At 33.1% G+C, this 14,129-nt stretch overlaps 1 protein-coding gene across 21 annotated transcripts in view; it reads right to left on the bottom strand.

Moving 5' to 3' along the window:
• LOC124946660 (tensin-3-like) overlaps window positions 1-14,129 on the bottom strand; it is a 171,964-nt gene that overhangs the window by 41,664 nt on the left and 116,171 nt on the right. For 20 of the 21 annotated variants that reach the window (XM_047487692.1, XM_047487702.1, XM_047487737.1 and 17 more), the window contains one exon: window positions 2,303-2,440. In XM_047487692.1, the coding sequence (XP_047343648.1) occupies window positions 2,303-2,440 (138 nt within the window). Of the gene's footprint in view, window positions 1-2,302; window positions 2,441-3,273; window positions 3,525-14,129 lie in introns of those variants that run through there. The other variant, XM_047487811.1, reaches the window with a different exon arrangement.

Raw genomic sequence — 14,129 nt, forward strand, 5'->3', positions numbered from 1 at the left:
CGAACATCGAATGAATGAATGAATGAATGAATGAATGAATGAATGAATGAATGAATGAATCAATCAATCAATAATTAATGCTCGACATGTACTTTTATTTATTTATTTTTCTTTTATCACTTCTTTTATTTTCTCTTTCTTCGTTATACGTGAAAATTTCATTTTTTGATAGATATAACATAATCAGTCACGATTACATGGAATATCGACGCTTTAAGTAAAGCTTTTGCTTGAAGACTTTTCCTTGAATAAATTATCAATCCTCTTGATATCAACGTACATACTCGCTTGTTATCGCGGTGATAAATCGCGGGGATAGTTCCTTGGTTCGTATAATACGTTAGATTATTACCGTATACAACGAATAATTTTCTTTCAACGTCGACGTTAATTCGCGGAAAACATCGGGCTAAGGTACTACGATGTAATCCGGTAGCTTTATATATTAAAAAGAGCTTTAATAAAATCACCCGCAGTGTGGGTACGTTCTTAAGAACGACTACAAAACCTATACTTTTGCATAATTTTTTTCTACAACGAGAGATACGATTATTCATATATATATTTAAGTACACATTAGTTATGCTTCGATTATGTTGCTAGTTTTAGAAAAATTTATGAATTTTTTTCTTTCTTTCTTTCTTTTCTTTTCTTTTCTTTTCTTTATTACGAGAAAAGAAGGAGAAGAAGAAGAAGAAGAAGAAAAAGAAGAAGAAGAGTAAAAACGTTTAAATAAATAAATTCTTTTTTCGTCTTTCGAAAAGAGAAAGAAAACAAGAAAAAAGAAATCAGATAGAACCTTTAATCGATCGATCGATCGAATTTCGATCTACAATCAAATACTTTAGTACGAAATTGTATTTAGTATTTTCTTTTTTGTAATACTTGAGAATGACATTTTTATGATTTGCTTTTTTTTTTTTTCTTTTTTTTTTTTTTCTCTATAATACTCAAACATTATATTCTCTTACGATACAAGGGATTTGTTTTTCTACGATGAGAAATATGATTTTCACAATTGATATTAAATTACGCTTTGAATGCGTTCTAGTGTTGGAAAATTATACCGAATTTTTTTCTTTTTCTTTATCAGGAGAGAAAGAGAGAGAGAGAGAGAGAGAGAGAGAGAGAAAGGATTTAAAAAATTTAATAAATATAACAAGTTCTAGCGAATATTGGTTTTTTCTTTTTATTTATTTTTTTTTTTTCTTTTTTAAGGTTTATGAGTAAAGAAAAAAAAATGTTTTTCTGCATTAATTTATATCACCTTTATTACAGATCAAATCTACAATCGAAATTATATATTGAATATCTTTTATGATATTAGAAAATATACTATAATCTCGTAAGATAGAAGGAATATGGTCTTTCGAATGTAAATGTAACGCTTCGACCTGTTTTCTAGGAAGAATAAACGAAGGCACGTTTTTGATACAATCAGGATTTGTGCATCCTTCCGTATACATATATACATACGTACGTATGTATGCATTTATGTATACATATGCATATATATTCGACCAGTTTGTTTCAATATTGAATATTTAGTAAGGTACTTAAGAAACAGGACAAATCGTGAATTCTTATCGAAGACTATAAACCTTCTCTTCTAAGTTAACTTTTTATATGAGAAAGATTCTTTTCTCTTTCTCTCTCTCTCTCTCTCTCTCTCGTTCTTTCTCTCTTTCTTTCTCTCTCTGTCTCTCTCTCTCTCTCTCTCTTCTCTTTCTGGGTTCTATTCGATACATAAATATTTTCAAGATACTTAATGAGACGAAGATAATAGTATGAAGAAATTTTAATAATACAGAATATGAATTAACAACGTTGAAAATTATACGTTGATATCATTACGAGAAAAAGAAAAAGGAAACGAAGAATAAAAAAGGTAAATTGCATATTATGAAAATGATCGCGCGGAAACGGTTAAATAAGGATAACCGAAAGATAATTATTCTAGTTTTAATATTTTCATCTTCATATATATATATATATATATATATATTAGGATAGGCGCGATTTAAACGTATCGTCGTATTCGATAGGATTAAAAGGTAATAAGAGTTTAGCAACAAGCACGTTTAATAGTACGTCTAGAGATTCGAAAGGCCTCGTTCGAAAGATAAATAATGGTGAGGAATAATCGTGCCGCTACTAAGATTATTTACAAATGAATGATAAATAATGGGCCTGTTTAAATTCAAAATTATTATATAGTGGAATCGAGATTATATATATATATATATATATATATATATATATATATATATATATATATATATATTTATAAGAAAAAGCTCACCTGTTCTTGATGTAATAACTGATGTTGTTGTTGTTGTTGTTGTTGTTGTTGCTGTTGGTGCATAAGTAATTGCTGTTGTTGTTTGTTTCTCGTGATTGTGTTAACGTTCTTCGTTTGCGATTCGTAACCCCCATTGTGCTGAAACAGTGAAAAGAAAAATAATAAAAATAAATAACTAAATAAAAGAATAAATAAATAAATAAATAAATAAATAAATAAATAAATAAATAAATAAATAAAAAGTCCTTTAGGCATTTCAATCAAGTACGTAAATGTTTATTTTCATTTCACTTCGTTTCTCTTTCGACGCGTTACTCTTTCGAAGATGAAAAAAAAAGGAAAAAAAAAGAAAAAAAAAAAAAGAAAAAAAAACTGGAATGATGACGACAAACAGGATGTACGATGATTAACTAAAAAAGTGAAAGTGTATTGTTCGATACAATTTTGAGACAGTCTTAAATAAATGTCGTCGTCGTCGTTTGGACTTTAATCCAAGTCCGAGTACGACGAAACCGAGACGTACTAAATTATATGGGTTTTTGTAAATTAATATCGAAATATTTTGCATTTAATGTGATTACCGAAGAAATTTAATATACGCTTTCGTTCTTTCCTTCGTTGAAATCGAATTCTTACTTTTTTTTTTCTTTTTTTTTTTCGAACGATCGCATATCTCTTCCTTCTTTTTTTTTTTTCTTTTTTCTCTCTTTTACATTTTGCCAATAACGTTGAATATCTCGACCTTCGACATTTCGAAAAGGAGAACGAAATCGAGAAATAGTCGAGATAATTAATAAACGAAACGACGAGAGATTTTTACTGACTTTTGGCATAGGAGCAGGTTTTTTTTTTATCCCTCTTTGGAACGGAGTATTGTAGAATAAAAAGAAAGAAAAGAAAAAGAAAGGAGGAAGAAAAGAAGAAGAATAAGAAGAAGAGGATGAAAGAAAGAGGAAGAGAAAATGACACACCTCTCCTCTTTCGATGTGCAGGGCCGTGTGCCAAACGGTGAACGCTATACGATGCAAAAGCGTCTCGGTTTCTTCTCTCAATGGTGTCTCATCCTTAAGATTATTATTCATTTTATCCTGTCGTGTATCACCGCAACGGCAACAATTAGCACGTAACCAAGCTCGCGATAGCGAGCTACCACCATTAGAGCTCATTTTCATCGATCCTTGGATAATATATTATCTATTATATTTATCAGGTGCAATACTTAATGTTGGCACTTTCAAGCGAGTCGTTTTTGTATTTTGAAAAATATTTGCTTCTTCTTTTTTTTTTCTTTTTCTCTTATTTATCCCATTTTTAAACCCTGAGGGATGCCATAGGAACGACATGTTTCAAAAAGATAGGAACCATGAGCATAGAGAGAGAGAGAGAGAGATAGAGATAGAGAGAGAGAGATAGAGAGAGAGAAAGATAAATAGATAGAGAGAAAGAGAGAAAGAGAGAAAGAGAGAAAGAGAAAATAATAATCACGAAACACGTTCGAAGATCTACGTTTATATATCGAACGATCTTACAATGGAATGTTGTCGGTAATATAGAAATCTATAGATCTCTGCTAGTTTATGTATACGGGAGTATACAAGGCACGTGTCTCTCGCACGTTGTCCCATACAATTGAATACGGCCACCGCCTTTTCTTCTTCGACCTCGTTAAACCTTTTATCACTTCACCTTCTTCTATCTCACGTCTTATTTCACGTTTTGTTTTTCTTTCGTCGACAGTTGATACATGAAAAATCGTCGTCTTCCTTCCAAGACTATTACGTACTGTCAGCCGCATCTGTCTGGTCGACATTGTACAGGCGTCCAACGAGATGAACTATTAGCAATCTTCATAAAGCTTCTTACGGGTTTCTCGTTGAAGGAAATCACTTTTTATTTAGAGAAAAAAAAAAAAAAAAAAAAGAAAGAAGAAACGATGGATCCAGTGATCACGTGATCATCCTTTCTCTCTCTCTCTTTCTCTCTTTCTCTCTCTCTTTCTCTCTCTCTCTTTCTCTCTCTGTCTCTCTCTCTCTGTCTCTCTCTCTCTCTCTCTCTCTCTCTTTCACTCTCTCTCTCTCTTTCACTCTCTTTCACATCAAGTATGTTACTTGAGGGATCTCTTTCAAATTTCAAGGTCAACAGCGAATTGCTCTAAACATTTACACTCGTTATATCCCTGACAACGAACATCAAACGACAATAACAATTACGTATTTGGAACAAACTTATCTCGATTCATCGACAATCCTCTTTCGTCGATCGTTCGTACAATTATTATAAGAATTATTATATTAAACGAATAAAAGTGCTTCTTCTTTTTTTTTTGTTTTCTTTCTTTTTTTCCCTCCCTTATAATTCTTCGATGAGGACGAAGAATAATACTTTGAGATCGTAGCGCGACCTGGGTCAACCGGAAAGAACGTCTGCGCCACACGGGAGCCGCCCCGATGCTGCGGCTGCCGGATAGAGGGATGAAATCCTGCACTCTGCTCGACTCGAGTAAAGCTCGAAAAGGGGTGCGGAGGGAGCGTTGTAAATGGGAGATCGAGGGGGAAGAGAGAGGCTCGTCGTGGTGGTGGCGTCAGCTGGGAGAGGGAGAAGGGGATCTCTCTCTCTCTCTCTCTCTCTTTCTTTCTCGTAAGGGATGCAAGGACGGAATAAAAAGAGAGAGAGTGAGAGAGAGAGAGAGAGAGAGAGAGAGAGAGAGGGCTAGCCAACGCTCTGGTTACCATGGAGACCGTGTCGAGCGTGCGAAGTTACACGCAGGCTTGGTCCTGCGCCTGGTATACTCAAACTCCGTTCACAGAGAGAGAGAGAGAGAGAGAGAGAGAGAGAGAGAGAGAGAGACATATATATATATATATATATATATAGAGAGAGAGAGAGAGTAGTTTGCAGGAAATCTACGGACTCGTAAGGACACCTGTGTACGTTCCTATGTGCTCGTGTACGTGAAAGGGTGAAGAACGTTCCGGCCTATGTTCGTCGTTGTCCTCCCCTTTCCCCTATCTTCCCTCTTCACCCCTCCCACTCAGTACCTCTCCAAGCAAGGGAATCCCGGGCTGTTTGTATCCGGAAGGACGAGGAAGGAAGGAAGGAAGTATGAGGAAGGGAACTCTATATATCTTCGATTCCTTTCTACACTCCTCCTTACTGCCACTCCCTTTCCCTGTAATTAGGGCAAGGTTTCGCATGTCTCGAGCACGCCCGCCATTATTTTTTTCTCATTTCTTTTTTTTCTCTTTTTTTTTTTTTTTTTTTTTTTTTTTTTTTTTTTCTTTTCTTTTCTTCCGCCATTTCACCCGTCGTCATTGCCATTAATTCATTTGGGATACAAAGGGTGGGGATTGGAGTAACTTGATAACAACATAACACGTTTGATGAACTTTGTTTATCGTAATAAAAAGCTTTCTTCTTTTCTCGTGTTTCTTTTTTCTTTCGGCATTCTTTTTCCTTTTTTATTTTTTCTTTTTTCTTTTCTCTTTACGAAATATTTCTCTATCTCTCTCTCTCTGTTTCTTTTTTCTCTCATAGTTTTTCTATGTATTTACGCAAGTATATAGAATAATTAAAAGGAGAGATAGAAACTTGGAAGCCCCGTTCGTTAGAGAAATACTATCTTGTTGGAATTATTATTCTTCCTTTTGTAATAAGATTTATAGAACGGAAAACGAGATACGTTTCATTATTTTTTTGCTTTCTCTTTTTTCTCTTTTTTGTTTTTTTATATCTTTTACATTCGTTTCCAACTTTCGATTGGATTTATATCACTTAGAGTAAAGAATGAGAGAGAAAGAGAAGAGAGAGAGAGAGAGAGAAAGAGAGAGAAAAGAAAAATATTTGAACCGTTACGGAAGAAGATATAAAGTTAATGGCAGTGGTAGAAGCGCGGATGCGAAAATAACAAGGACAGAGTGGAATTTTACGAGAAGGTAAATCACTTCAGCGTATATATATATATATATATATATATATATGTATATATATATATATATATATATGTATATATGTATATATGTATATACGTAGATAGGTATATAGATATCTTACCGCTAAGAACGGTGATTCGTCCTTCTAACTTCGTTTAGAAACCGCTAACAAAATGGATGAAGAGAACTGACGAGTAGTGGATACATGAATGTCCTTGGCACGGTATATAACATAGTTATATATCGCCAGATTCACGAGAATTATAAATAATTTTCAGATTTGAGATTACAGATATAAGATTTAAAATTTCTGATTTTTTTTTTGCGTTTTCGAGATTACGAAGAAAAAAGGAAAGAAGAAGAAGAAAAAAAGAAAAAAAGAAAAAAGAAAGAGAAAAGGAAAGAACTGTTCGAACCGTGTACAAACGTGGAAAATATCTTAGAAAATCTCTCGAGATGTCTTAGGTTATTTACTTTCATGAATTTCCGATTGGTAAATTCCACGTCGTTGGAGAATTATTATTGCGACGATATCGAGAGATTTCGAGTTAGATTGTAAATTATTACTGAGTTTCTCCCCCCCCCCCCCCCTTTCTTCTCCTCCTTCTCCTCCTCTACCCTCACCTCACTTGTACAGTTAGCTCTTATATATAATCTACATATATACATATATATATATATAATCACTTAAATGTTTATCTATACAACCGTTCAAGAAAGATGTATAGCCAGTGTGAAAAAAGACAAGCACCTTAACGATTTTCGATTTAAGAATTTTTAAGTTGCTAGTATTTTTATCTTTTTTCTCACCCTTTACTTTCTCTTTTTTCTTTCGACGATAAATTTTTTTTTCTTTTTTCTTTCATTTTTTTTTTTTCTTTTTTTTTTTCCTTTTTTTTTTTTTTTGTTTCAAACGAGATCACAATTTCTCGTCGACAATGTCGTTCCATTTAATCACACGATTTTTCTAAATACTTCGTGCCTTTTTGCAAAAGTATTTTTATTACCTTTGCTCACTTGCGCAATTAATTCTCGTATATAATATACATAATTATAAGTATTCATCTAACAATCGTACGGAAAAAGAGATATCGTTGTGATGAAAGATAATTCTCAAAAAAAAAAAAAGCAAAATGCTTTTTCCTTCGAATCACGAAAAAACGAGATCATAGGTTTTCTCGAAAGAGTACTCTCTCTCTCTCTCTCTCTCTCTTTCTCTCTCTCTCTCTCTCTCTCTCTCTCTCTCTCTCCTTTTCCCAGATACTCGCCAGTTTATCTCTATAAGAGTAATATTATTACAGAAAGATATCTGTTACTACAGTTAGTTCATGTATTATATATATGCTTATAAGTATTTACTTACTAACCGTTGAAAAAAAAGAAAAAAGAAAAAAAAGAAAAAGAAATATATATCGCTGTATGAAAAATATAAAATAAACCTTAAAGATTTTCTCTTGGGATTTTCAAATCGTGACTTTTTCCTTTTTTTCTCTCACTCTCCCAGCAATGCTTTTAACCGAGATCATAATTTTTCTCTGTTTCTCTCTCTCTCTCTCTCTCTTTTTTTTTTCTAGATACTTTGTCTTTTTAAAAGTACACTTTGTATGGTAATACACCCCCTTGAGGAGTTCGAGGATCTTCTTAAAAGGCAATTCATGCACCCCTTGCAAATCGTGAGAAAGCCAAAAATAGTTTTCCAATGAATGAATGAACCATCGTTCACAGTTTTATTACGTTCTATTTAACTTCGTACTTTTGGATTTTCTTTTTTCTTTCTTCTGTTCTTTTTCTTCTTTTTTTTTTTCCTTTTACCATTTCCTTCCGCTTGTTTTTCTCATTTTCTACTTGTTTTCTAAAACTTCAAGTAATGAAAATCTTGTTTCCCATTTTATGAAAATTAAAGAAGAAAACGTAAGAAAAAAAAAAAAAATAAAGATAGAAGAAATAACGTTAAAGAAAAACGTTCGAAGGTGTAGACCATAGATATAAATGATTTACGATGCGTATAACCTTTCTTCGAATTACGTAAGCTTGACTTCATTAAAATCCTGATTTTATCGACGCCGCTCGTTTCTCCTCTATCTTTCTTTCTATCTCTTTCTTTCTTTCTCCTTCTCCCTCTTTCCCTCTCTCTCTCTCTCTCTCTCTCTCTCTCGCGATCCATTCCTATTAACGTCGATTAGGTAGAATCTTCAGGTCGTAGGTTTGGTTGAACATAAATTTTCTCTGTAAAATTACGACGACGACGACGTTAATGCGTACGAGGATATAAAGAGAACTTCGAGGATTTCGAATTCGTCAAAATGATTATCGTAAATAAAAAGAAAAAAGAAGAAGAAAATGAAAAGGAAAAAGAAAAGAAAGAAAGGAGAAGAATGAAAAGATGATGAAAAATATAACAAGAGGATAAAGAGGATGATGAAGATGAAGATGAAGATGAAAATGAAGAAGAAAAAGGACGGTAGCGTTACTTATCGATACGTAATGATGGTAAAATACGAAGCTTAAGTTTAAGAGGATTACAATACTGGTTCCATATAAGGAAAGTTACGATACGGAATGTCTACAATCGACGTGACAAGCATAGGCAAAGTATAGAAATGTTATAAGATAGGTTGTTCGATGGTAGAGGGAATGCGTTCGATCGACTAATCCTGACTTAATTGACTTATGCCCCAAGAGAGAAAGAGAGAGATAGAGAGGGAGAGAGAGAGAGAGAGAGAGAGAGAGACATAGATAAATAGAAGTAGGTACATTACGTTCGAGAATCACGTTGGAGATCAAAGGGAGCACACAGCTGTTGAAGAATAGATATGCGATCGAGTCGATCGTGACGTGCGACCTTTGGAATCGACTACGATTAAACGCATGATCATTATCTTCAGGAATATTTTAACATTTTCAAAATGCAAATATTAAAATTCTTTTATTTCTTATTATTATTATTATTATTATTTGTTTTTTTTTTCTTTCGTAATTACAACGAATATAATTATTCAAGTATTTATAGAAGTTTCATACGTATAAATTATCTATGTCAAAATCGATTATCGTTCATTCAAAGGGCTTTTAATCGTCATACTCGATAAATAGAACTCCTATTGATCTTCATTAATTATTGATCTTTATTAAAATATTACAAGGAACATTATCAATAAATTCGTAAAATTCGTTTAGAACGATACTGAGTGGTATGCTAAGGTTTGGTTGTTCTTTTTCTTTTTTTCCTTTTTTTTTTTTTTTTTTTTTCTGAAAATAAATCGTAAAGAAGAGGAAAGAAGAAAAGGAAAAAACAAAACAAAGAAAAAAGAAAGAAAAATGAAGACAAATTTTTCCCGATTTTTCTTTTTCACGATGATCGAAAAAAAATCGTAGAATAAAACGCGAAACTATATGGTATATAATATACATACATATATACATTTATAGCTTGGTAACATTGGTCACACGAGTCAAGGCCGTGACGTTGGTAAACAGGAAAGGTTTGTTGCGAGTAATAGTAAGAGCACGCGTATAAGCGAGTACACGTTGCCGACTTAATGGCCGTGGTATTACATAAGAGAGTCGAGGTTTTTGCTAGAACGTGCAAATAACGTTTAGACGTCCTACTCTTCTATTATATTTACTATCGACTTTTTACATCTCAACTTTTTCTTTTCTTATTAATATATATATATATATATATATATATATATATACATATATAAATATATACAAATGTATATATATGTATCATATATACATGTATTATAGATAAGCGTGTATGATATCACAGGAAGTTGTAACGATTCTCGATTGCAACTCGTTTTGTTTTTCATCGATATAAATAATCGAATAGCACGCGACAAAAAAAAAAGAAAAAAAAAAAGGAAAAAGACGAAAAAAAAAGAAAAGAAAACGAAGGAGAAATAATAGTTTGCGGTTTTTTTTTCTCTCTTCTTCTTCGAATTGTCATCGATCCCTTATTTTACCTTCGATCTCTCGTCCTTCTCTTTTATTATATTTATTATCGACTTTTTATATCTCATCTTCTTCTATTCTTACCGTATAATAGATAAGCGTGTATTGTAGATAAGCGTTTACGATATCAACAGGAAGTTGTAACCATTCTTCGATTACTCGTTTGTTTGCTTTTCATCGGTTATAAAGGATAAAAAGAGTACGCGATGAAATGAGAAAAGAAAAGAATAGAAAAAGAAAAAAAAAAAAAAAAAAAATACAAAAAGAAAGAAAAGAAAAAAAAAAGAAAAAAAATAATAGTTCGCGTTCTCTTCAAATTTTCATCGATCCATGTTTCCTTATTTCCTACTTTCTTCCTTCCTACCTTCCTTCTTATCAACTTTCCTTTGAATATCGTTCTGTTTTCATCTTCTATTATATCTACAATCGACTTTTCACATCTCATTTTCTTTCTATTATTACATACGCATACATATATTATGGATAAGCGTGTACGATATCAGAGGAAGTTATAAACATTCTCGATTACTCGAGTGTTTGTTTTTCATCGATATAAATATCGAAACAATATGCGACGTGAATGAGAAAAGGAAAGAAGAAGAAGAAGAAGAAGAAGAAGGAAAAAAAAAGAAAAGAAAAACAAAAAGAAAAAAAAAAAGAAAAAAAAATGATAATTCGTTTCTCTTCATTCAATTTTCATTGATCCTTATTTCCTTATTTTCTTTGGTTCTTCCTTCCTTCCTAGTTTTACTTCGAGTCTCGTTCATTCCTCATAGCCTCTTCTTCGATGAGTACGCGCCATAAATACGACGTAAATCGCGATAGGGATCGTAAAGACTGCCGAGGAAAGGAGGATGTAAGCTTATCTCGAGCTCGCCTTTATCGGTGACCTTAGGACCCTTTCGATGCGTTGCTCGCCGCTTTAATCCTTTCATGTTCACCGACTATCCAGGCGTTCTTTCTCGTCCATACTCATTCGACTCCCTCTTGAGAGACATTTGCAAACGTCATCGTCACGACGACGACAACGACGACGACGACAACGACGACGACGATCGGCACGATAAATTAATTCCCTTGGATCGTCTTTCTCACTCTCATTCACTCTCTTTCTATCTCTATCTCTATCTCTCTCTCTTTCTATATATATATATATATATATATCTATCAATCTATCTCTATTCCTCGTTTTCTTATTTACGATGACTTAGTATATTTTCGTCCTTAGACTTTACCACCGATGCAACTCGAAGAAATTCACGTTAGACGAAAGTCTTAACCGATGAAAGAGGAACCAAGATCAAAGGGAAATGTATAATGTAAAAAAGGAAGAAGAAGAAAGAAAAGAAAAAAAAAAAACAAGCGAAAAATACTTTGGCGAATTCCTATGAGAAGACTGCGGATAGAATGTTTGATTGGATAAGAGAGAGAGAGAGAGAGAGAGAGACAGTTTGGTAACTAAGAAAAATTTCCTTCGTTTTCTATGGCAGTTTCGATTCCGTTTTTTGGAGGATTGCCAGAAATCTAACTTCTTTCGGTTAGCCAATCGCTACATTTTCTCTATTTCATTCTCTATTTCTTGCTCTTTCTATTTCATTCTCTACTCTTCCCCCCTCTCTCTCTCTCTCTCTCTCTCTCTTCCACTCTTGTTTTATCCAAAAGAAGAAGGAGAGAGAAAAAAAAAAGAGAAAATAAGAAAAGAGGACGACGGAATAGATGACTTTTCGAAGCTTCCAAGGATTCACCTTTCACCTTGTGAAAATGTTGTCCAGATGGACGTGAAAGTTAGATCACGAGCCGTTTACGAGCTCGATTCACGTATTTCGTTCACGTTCCAGAAGAGCTGGCTTGTCCGCGTTAACGTCGAATACCTTCTTGACAATTTACGAACCGTCTCCTTGAAACTGGATAAAATCGTTCGCATCCTTGACGAACGTTATCTCATGCATTTCTAATATCTATGTTTGTTATTGGACCAACATGATCTTTTTTTTTCTTTTCTTTTCTTCTCTCTCTCTCTCTCTCTCTATCTCTCTCTTTTAATCTTTCTTTCTTTCTTTCTCTTTTAGATAAATATCTATTGGATGAAATCTTTTCGAATGCCAATTTTTCTTTTCCTTTCTCTCTTTCGTGTCTATAAAAAATTAAATATATCAATAAAAGTATAGTTATAAATAATACGTATCTTATACTTGTTATACTGGTATAATTATATTATATATTTAAATATAAATTATTATTATCCTCTTTCTTTATTACTAAGTATAAATATATTAATTGTATTAATCATAGATATTAATGATGTTAATTATAATATTAGACGTTTATGATATATGAGATATAAATTATATTTACAATCGATATAAAAGATATTGGTATATAATGAAAGAATAAAAAATTTACAAGCGACAAAATCAAATCACATTTAAATAATACAATTTATATATTATTGTGTTATTATAATTATACGAATCGTTATATCAATTTCGATTTTTATATGGAATTTAAACAAATCCAAATTGATAGAATATGTGACAAGCTCGATATTATTATTCTTTTTCTTTTTGATTTTCACAAATTCAATTTCCTTCCACTTTCTTTTCTTATCGTTTTCTTTCTTTAGTTTTCATTTCTTTTTTCTTTTTCTTCACAGAAAACAATCAAAACGATAATCAAACTTCCAAGGAATACAAATCGGATTGGAACGGGTAAAAAGGTGGAAAAATATTCTCTCTTTTTCTTTTTTCTTGTTTCTTTTTTTTCCCCCCTTAGACCGAAGAAACGTGGCGAGCATCGTACGCGATTCGTCGTCTCTCTTACATAGGGGTAATTGACAATGAGACTCTTTAGGTCCCGTTTACGTTCACTTCGGAGAACAAATGGCGGCAAATCGTAAGCCGACGCGTCCGAACGAAGTTCACTCTCTCTCTCTCTCTCTCTCTCTCTCTCTCTCTCTCTCTCTCTCGTGTCGGAGCGTCAATTAGCGTCTCGAAGCAACGCGCGACAAGAACGACGATCCAAATCGAGCGCACGAACTCGGGCGTAAATAAACATTTCTCTTTATATACACCACGAGATCGAGAGCGAGAGTGAAGAGAGAGAGAGAGAGAGAGAGAGAGAGGGAGAGAGGGAAAGAGAAAGGGAAACCCTATGGCCCTTCTGGGTCGATTTAAGAGATGCCCGTTGCAATTCAAGGCCGACGTAAAAGAAACGTCGAAATAATTCATCGTTCCGCTTGTTAACCATTTAAATCAGTACTATTCACCGAATGGATAAATATTTTTATCCTTTTTCTTTTTTATTTGTCCCTTTCTATCGGATAAGCGTAGAAATTAATTTGTATCGGAGATAGTCGAAATCAATTTTATCGATAAAATTTTGAAATGACCATTGAACGTGACAAATCAAAATATCGAAGTGAAAAAGTTGTCGTAGACTAACGATCGACGGTGGGGTGGGGGAAAAAAAAAAAACAAAGAGAAAAAGAATAAACAAATCTAATCTATGACATAGATTCAATTAAAAGGTATTTTAGAACGATTGATCGATTGAAAACACTTTTAAAAATAAAAAAGAAGTAGATCGATCGATCGAATCGATCGAGAACCCTTTTTAATATACTTTTAATACACTTTTTTTTTTTTTTTTTTTTTTTTTATTAATACTCCCCGGAGTATCGGAACATGTTTCGACTATCACCCGATATTAGTTTCGAAATCTATTTATACTTCCTATCGTATGTCAAGAATTGTGAATGAAAGGCTTGCGACAGACACGCGATGGAAGAGAAAATGTTACTTTATACTTGATTGACGTCTGGCGAATCGTTATCGTTCACTTTTCACAAGAGACTATTTTCATCTATTTCACGTCTATATATGTTTATGTGTGTGTTCGTGAGAGTGTACGTATCTATGTGTACGTGAGATAGATAGAGA

Source organism: Vespa velutina, chromosome 1, assembly GCF_912470025.1.
Source record: "Vespa velutina chromosome 1, iVesVel2.1, whole genome shotgun sequence".
Classification (NCBI taxonomy): Eukaryota; Metazoa; Arthropoda; class Insecta; order Hymenoptera; family Vespidae; genus Vespa; species Vespa velutina.